Consider the following 8,014-nt stretch of genomic DNA (forward strand, 5'->3'; position numbering starts at 1 on the left):
CTTTTCCAAGTGTGGCATGACAGTCTCGAGCAAAGTAAACAGTGTTGAGCAAATGAAAGTTAAATAAAATGACGAGTCCTTTTTCCTCAGGAAAACACAAAAAAAAGGCAGAAAGATTTTCTGCATCCGAATGATACGGCTGCACTCAAAGCTCACAGTTTTCTTCTCTTTCGATTAAATGCTCTTTCTCGGGCTGTTTGTGCTTTACAGTGGAGTGTGCTACATCGCTACTTTCTTCTCTACAGGGGCCCCTGGGCTCCCCAAGCAATAGGAGTAAATTAGAGTGCACCTGTTCCAGCTCCAAGATAAGCCATCTCCAGAGGATTTCCTCTGAGTAAAATGAAGTGAGTGAAGAATAAACAGAATATCACAGCATTACTCCGCCAAGGTGAAGTTGCTGCTGCTCTGGGGACACGGTTCGTTTTGCACAACACCCAGCAAAATATCCTCTATAAACCTCTGGATGTAAGACTGTAGGAATGGTCTCTGCTCACAGCGGAGAGAATAGGCGCTGCACTTCTGTGATCCAACCGAGGCAGTCAGAGTCTGCTTCTCGACTGCATCTACTCACAACCTTGACTTGAAATGCTGTTATTTGTGGTCTGGGCTCTGTGGGTCGTTTCCAGCGTGTTTTTGACTCTGTGTCAACACATCTGCGATAGTCAAACATCAAAACCAAATGCTTCCTCCTTTTTCTCCATTCCTGTACCGCTGCCAAATATCTCTGAAAGTATCTAATTAAGTCAACTAAGAAAAATTGTTAGTGCATCGCTCTCCTTTTCCCACCAGCTTAGCCACATGAGTAACTCCTTGTATGTTTCTTAGAGGAAATAAAAGATGTAACCCCATTGTGATGCCCAAAGACCACTGACCGTAGATGTCTAGAATGCAAAACTCACTCAGTTGGTTCACACATAAAAGGCATGGATAATTAGAGGAATAATGTAATTCATCATACGTTTGATAATCAGTCTGATTTGGACTCCTATCTGCACCAGGGCATTCAAATAACCCCCCTACTATTAGCACCCCACTCTCCCTCACGCCAGTAGTCTGTTTTACCCTCTCTTTGTTCCCCTACAACACATTATCATTATTGTAGCTAATTGCATGGTTCGCCTTGAAGTCGTGCTGGAGACTCGTGATCTGGGGTTGAAACGTGGACGGGGATCCAGTCTTCTCCACAGCTTGCTTTACACTGCTAATTGCCGTTACCACAGGACAAGGCGTGCTCCTCGCTGTGGCCAGCCGGACGAGGCTGGAACGAGCACGGTGTAGTTTGGGTGGGGGGGTACTATCACACAAGGGCGGTAAGACGTGGGAGGGAGAGCCGAGGGTGGCATAACTGAGGTGGGACGGGTATACCAGATTGGGGAGGGAAAGGGTAGCGGTTGGGGGTAAGCGAGGGAGGGGGAACGGGGGTGAAACCAGCGTTAGATGTAGGTCAGCGGGAGTGGAGTACCCTAAAGATTACAGTTGGTTAGTGCGACCCCACTCTGACAGGATCTGAGCCCTTACTCCCAACAGAGGTGGACCCTGGCATTTGGGGAACCCAGCCATTAGCGAGGCTAATAAAGCCCCGGCAGAAAGTTTTGGACCTCCGGTAGAGTCCAGAGACACTGTCCTGCCACGGGTCCAAAGGCTGGATTTTAGTTAATGTGGTCCTAAATGACTGGAGGCTGTCATTAAATGATTGCTAATGCGACTGTGGAGCTGCGGTGTAAAAATACATCTATAGACACCAATTTTCATTTTACAATCTCCCCCTATAACTGTGGGAGGGGGGTGGGGGTTATGAACATCTCTTTTTATTATCTTTGTTTATTAACGAAGTGTAATGTGAGAGATGAGTTCATCTAACTCTGAAAATCTGAGATTTTTGCGAGCTCTGATAGTTTCTTAATTCAGTTGGGAGCGTTAGTTTTACACCACAGTATCAACTTCCAACTTCAAAATGAGTCACGGCCCCCCGATGGGGCTTTAGCAGAGGAAATGGAATCACAGACATAACTAGTGACAAAGCCTCCATCACCTCATATAAGATCTCATTCCATCTGTGAGAACTTTGGGTCTACCCCAGAAAAATAATAAATATCCTCGTCTCATGGCTGGTGCTCGTTTTGTTCAAAAGGTGGTTTCAAGACCAAACAAAGGAAATGGTATCATTAATGATATATATTATGAACTGGGGCCTCTTAGAACAGTTTCCTACAAATGCATGGATGAGGGGGTGATCTCTTTCCTAACAAAGGATCTCTAAAATATGAAGTGAAAAGCTACCCAAGATGAAGCTGGTGAAGGAACAAGCGAGGAAGAGCCTATTTCCACAACACAAACAGATTTCCTGGCCTTTAGCAGTCTCTTACTGGGATACTTTGAGACATATCCATCAAAACACAGCTGTATTCATTCATATTTCATACCTCCTCCCTCTCCCAGTGCTTTAACACTGTTCTTTGATCAAAGGAGAGGAGTCGGATCACAACAGGAAGGTTCCCTGCCAGCCAAGAAAGAGAAGGAAGGCCAATCCTATACTGTACATGCTAACGTATAGCTTGCTGTACTTCAACTTCACTCAGAAAAAAAAATATAGAATGAAATAAATTAGCACCTTGCAAATGCAAATCTAATCAGAGAAATTCATGATTTTCCACAGATGAAAAGCTTTTATACGAATTTCAATAAGTTTTACTGTGAGCTCGTTTTCAGGCCTCGTGCGGCTCTGCTGCAAAACTGAACAAAATACTTTTTTGTCATAAAGACAAACTCCATCCGTCAGCATGCGGAAAACCATTATTTTATTTTTTTTCCGTAGAGTTTGAGATGACTGATCGAAGTCTTTGTGAGGTTTAAAAGAATTACAGTTTCTGCAACTTAAGTGATGGAATTGCTGAAAGACCGACAGCCGGGATTCACAACGCACAGCTCAAGAGTGTCACCATGTGGAGACACGTGGATATGACAAGACAGTAAGTGAGAAGTGCTGAGAGCACAATGCTTTACCTCAGAACGCAGCTCGGTGAAAGCAGTCATATTTTCATTTCTTCTGTGACCCTTTCCTTGTATTTTCGTACATTTATTTTTTCCAATTAAATTTCTTGTCAACTGCTTTACATTAAGGCCCCAGTCCTCCCTCTGTACCCCACCTCCACCATATCAATTCCAAGACATAGCACTTCCAAAAGAGCCTTTTCACTAAGGCTCTGGGAAAAAAAGTGTTTGAAGACCTCCCTGACATTTAGACTCTCTCTGAAGATGACTTTGCCTTCTACTATAGCCTGCGGGAACATAGTAAGACCCACACTAAACTTCACTTGATATGCAGTGCCAGATTCCTCCAGGGGAAATTATCATTCTGTTCATAATAAGAGCCACAACAAGCACCTGGAAAATGACTTTATTATACACTCTGCTTCAATAAAAGTTTCCCCATGACCCATTGGAAACACACATGGTGCACAGAGCATAATTGTGATGAAATGAAAACTATATTATGCATATGATGGAATGCTTATTTGATGGTAGGCTGTGCGAGGATGCGCATCAGCTCGGATGTGCTTGATTGGCGGGTGTGTTAATGCAGCGCCGTAGCCTTGGTCGGAGGTGCTCTGAGACCCCCTTTTTTCCTGGAGCCATTATCCAAATATGTTCTGTTTTTCGAACAAATGAATGGCACAAAAATCAAAGTATCAAAAATGTATTGCCCTTCATAATGGAATTCCCTCTGAGCAAGGACACGTAACAATGGGCCATTCTCAGCTTCCTGTCCTTTCCCTCTCTATATGCCAATGGATGTGACCTCCACAGCTCCAACAATGGGGCTTCCAGCAACATAAGCACTTGGCTTCTCGCCACAGCCACTACGTGCAGTAAGGCTGCTTTCATCTTTGTTGTTATATTTAAGGATGACATCCTAGCCTGTCGGCCTCTACCATTGTCTTCGCCGTGATTATTTTCTGCCGTTGTTTGGCCCCAGTTGTGGCTCTTTGATGAAAAGGTCGCCACTCAATTGGAAAACAGTCATTAAAATGCGTCGGGTACTATTCACCAGTGTTCATGGGGGAACCAACTCAACTGAGCTGGTTAATCAAAAGTTAATTATATAATTTTCATGCAGATGAGGGAAACATTCAAATGAATCCCAACTCTACAATCATTACGAAAAATAAATAAAGAAATAATTCTAAAATGCTATAAAATGTTCAGGGACCGGGAGGCCGTAAACAATATGAAGTTTAATTTGAGGTAAACAAAGTGAATATCCACCAGGGGGTCTGGGAAGGAGAGAGTGAGGTTAAATCAAATTTGGAAACACAGATACCAGCAGGTTTTGTTGTCCTGATATACGTGCAATTAGGCAGGTCCTTGATGAGGACACTGGGAGGGAGAAAGTTGGCTTTCATAGCAAATGCTCTGGGATTATTTAAAGGGAATTTATGGGATTTTATGCTTTATCTGTAAACATTAATTATTCTCGCACAAGTAAACCAAATTGAATTAAAACCATATTTTAGGAAATGTTATAAAACATAATTATCTTTCATGAGCATGTTGCAAAAAATTATTGAAAACTCCATAAAGATACGTACAAACTCAATTAAATCAATTCAAGGAAGTCTCCCGGTGACTTTCAAAAGGAAGACGCAATGGACAACATCGTCTTCAGAAACTTTGTCAAAGAAGGTTAGAATAGAATGGTGGAACAGAATACTTTTCAGACAAATTCTCAAGTCTTTCCTCATCAAAGGAAATGATTGTGTTATGCAAATTACAAGCATGAATATTAAACCGACGATGTGAAGTTTCACAAATGAACAAGCATTGTTCTGGAAGTGCAATGGAATGTGGTTTAATTTCTCTTTAATTCTATGTGCTTTATAATGCTCACCGTTTCCCAGTTGTGCCAGCGGGTTTGGGTTCATTGGTGTGCATTACAACCACGCTCTAACAATGCGGGGCCTCCCCGGTGTCAGCACAGTTCATGAATCCTCGCCCCTTATGCACCAGGCGATTAGTATGGTGCTCTGTCTGTGGGGCTTTGCCAGAAAATGAGTTCTCTTTAAAACATATGCCCCCTGCTGATTCTTTCCCTTTCCTGATATGAAATTCCAATTTTTATAATGAACACCAATTTCCTTTACTGAGAGGCAAGAAAAAGTTCTGCACTTTGTCTGTTTTGGATGACTGCAGTTATCCTAAATTACAGGGAAGCTGCTGTGGACACCACAACCAGGGGGGGAAAAAATAGACATTTAGATGGGTGTCTTTCATTTTGGGGGGCTAATCAACATTCAGGTGCCAGCGCAAAAAATCAGATGGTGTAATTTTCCACATGGCATATGCACATGACTGGTGTGGCAGAAAATGGAATTACCAAAACTGTAACAAATTCAATTAAGTCATTGATTTCTAATAAATTGGCCTAATCACCAGCTGTTGTCATGCTAAGATTGTTGTGTCACGAGTTTGTCATGCTTGTCGGTCGTGGCTGCTTTACAAAGGCAATTCAATCAATTGAAAGTCTTTGAAACCGTATTTTACACTTACAGAGCATCATTTGAGTTCCAATGCAAATCCAGAAGAGGAGACCAATCAATCCAATCGAAAAAAAAACAATGTGATAATTACATCAGATTTCAAAAACTTTATTTCAATTTAACACCGATTTAAATGTTACAGACATATAATTGATAACTCTGTAATAAATGTGATTATTTACTTGCAGTCTGCATCCTGCACTCGAGCAATCCATAACTGCTGTTCATGATATAAATACAGTTTGTGTTTCCTTTCCTTTTTCTTTCTTTTTTTTGTGTAGCTCTTCAATTATCAGCGAACCTTTTCTTTCGGTCAAAATGTCTGGAATCATCGTCAATCTGAGGAAATTAAATCTTCAGTTAACAGTCTGAAGTGCCGCTTGAATATTTAATCTAACAAATACTTACATTTTCTTTTCATATATATGATGTCAAACATGCCCGAGCCCATTATAAACACATCTACCAGCATTCAAAGAGATACAATTAAGCATGCACGTATTCAATCATGCAAAAAGGGGAAAAATAAAAACAAGTCATTGAGCAGTTTGTATATTGTCATTGCTGCTTTGGAGCATAGTTGCACACAGTGGTGTAGTGTACATTAATATTGTACAATTGAAGTAGACGTTGGTAATAAATTATGTATAATAAGCACTTACTACATTGTATGGTCGGTGTCTCTCTTGGGTTTGGGCACTCGCCTCTTCAGGAAGAGACACCACTCCTCCTGTGCCCATCATCTTAGTACAAGCAAAGAGATTTTTACCACGACTGATATGAAAACCAAACCAACATAATAATAACAGCTTTGTGGGGCGGGGGGGGATGAAAGAAACAGGCATAGTCAGGGTTTCGGTTAAATTTTGCTTAAAATATCACAAAGGCAAATTGCCAGAAACTCCGAGACACAGCCATATGAAAAAAACAAAAAAAAATACACAAAAAACAAAATCACTCACTCTGATGGTTGCCTCCAGCTCTCCCACACTTCTCTTCCCACCTGGTAGCCATCCATAAGACCAGTGCTGGGACAGGGTGACCTGCACCACCAACGCCAACAACAACACCTGCACCATCACTCTGCTGCTGCTGGCTTCCATTAGAGCTGCGGAGGAAGCCACATTTGTATTTAAAGAAAATAAACAACGTCACAGTCTCCTCACTCGCAGCTCCACAGCTCACAGACCAGGGGTTATAAAGCATCGCCAGACATTAGTAAACAACATTTCAGACAGGGATTAATAATAAGTGTAATTCTAACTTAATGAGCATTGAAGTAACTTGCACTAAGGACTCACTCACCTCTGTATTTGCCTTGTTAGCATGTGGTGCATTAGCCGGAGAGGGGTTTTATAGGTGTAGCACAAGGCTGCTGCGAGGATTATAATCCCCACTATGCAGGTGTGACACATTTACGGACTAATGGGACACAAAATATCACTAATGGAGCTGGCTAAGTGCTCAGATATGCTGACAACAATATGAGGGCTCAAACGGCATTAAATATATATACAGTATGTAAAAAAAACAACTTTGTATTGAATGCATGTGTGTGGAGGTAGACAAAAAGACATTAATGTGGAATCTGACATTTCTCTTCATCCATAATTTATTGGTATCAGCTCTTAGCAAACAAATAGGAGTTCAAATCCGTACAGATTCGGAAGGCAGGAACATCATTGACACAAGATGCTTGTGCATTTATGTTACATCAGCTGCAAGGCCTCGCTGTCATTATCCTCCTTTCTTGTTCCCCGCATCGTGACAGTACATTAAAAGGAAGTCAACAATGCAGTAAACCTTAGTGATGATTAATGATGACAACAAGAATGTATGTACACTAAATAAACAAAAATGATTAGTGTGTCGTATACAAACCCATTTTATGACTTAATAAGTCATAATAATGGCAGTACAAACAGCGTAGAAAGTTATTCGCCCCAAAATTAAGACTTCCAAGCGTACTGCTCTACAAAGAAGTAAGCATTCGCTTTTGCAGAAATGTTGGGTCTTACTTGTTTAAATATGAAACCAAGACTTAACTGTCACAGTCAAAATATGTCCAAATGCCAGTGCATGCATATTTCATATTTTGGCTGAGCACTGGTTCTTGATATCAAAACTTTTCACTGTCCCAGACATTTTTTCATCTCAGTCTTTTTCATCTCATTCCCTGGGGATGAACAGGATTCAGCCGCGTCACTTATCAACAACTTCATTTAAACCCAGATTTCTACACTCATTTGCAAATTAAAGTAAAAATGATAGTACATTTCTCCTTCCATCCATCGTCTACCGCTTTATCCATGTACGGGTCACGGGGGGGCTGGAGCCAATCCCAGCTAACATTGGGCGAGAGGCGGGGTCCACCCTGGACAGGTCGCCAGCCTATCACAGGGCCACACACAGAGACGGACAACCATTCACTCTCACATTCACACCTAAGGTCAATTTAGAGTCTTCAATGAACCTAA

General features: G+C 41.6%; 1 protein-coding gene across 1 annotated transcript; it reads right to left on the reverse strand.

Moving 5' to 3' along the window:
- Positions 1–5,629: 5,629 nt before the first annotated feature.
- gnrh3 (gonadotropin-releasing hormone 3) lies at positions 5,630–7,909 on the reverse strand. Its single transcript, XM_035606961.2, has 4 exons — positions 6,843–7,909; positions 6,500–6,645; positions 6,200–6,280; positions 5,630–5,876 (listed from the first exon to the last, which is right to left on the reverse strand). The coding sequence occupies exons 2-4, from the start codon at positions 6,638–6,640 to the stop codon at positions 5,823–5,825; spliced, it is 276 nt and encodes a 91-aa protein (XP_035462854.1). The 5' UTR covers positions 6,641–6,645; positions 6,843–7,909; the 3' UTR covers positions 5,630–5,822.
- Positions 7,910–8,014: the final 105 nt, after the last annotated feature.

Source organism: Scophthalmus maximus, chromosome 10, assembly GCF_022379125.1.
Source record: "Scophthalmus maximus strain ysfricsl-2021 chromosome 10, ASM2237912v1, whole genome shotgun sequence".
In the NCBI taxonomy this organism is placed as follows: domain Eukaryota; kingdom Metazoa; phylum Chordata; class Actinopteri; order Pleuronectiformes; family Scophthalmidae; genus Scophthalmus; species Scophthalmus maximus.

Coding starts and splice junctions, on each gene's coding strand:
- gnrh3 (XM_035606961.2), bottom strand. CDS start 6,640: ATGGAAGCCAGCAGCAGCAGAGTGATGGTGCAGGTGTTGTTGTTGGCG. Junction 6,281..6,499: donor AGCTGGAGGCAACCATCAGA/GTGAGTGATTTT, acceptor GCTTGTACTAAG/ATGATGGGCACAGGAGGAGT. Junction 5,877..6,199: donor GACACCGACCATACAATGTA/GTAAGTGCTTAT, acceptor TAATTTCCTCAG/ATTGACGATGATTCCAGACA.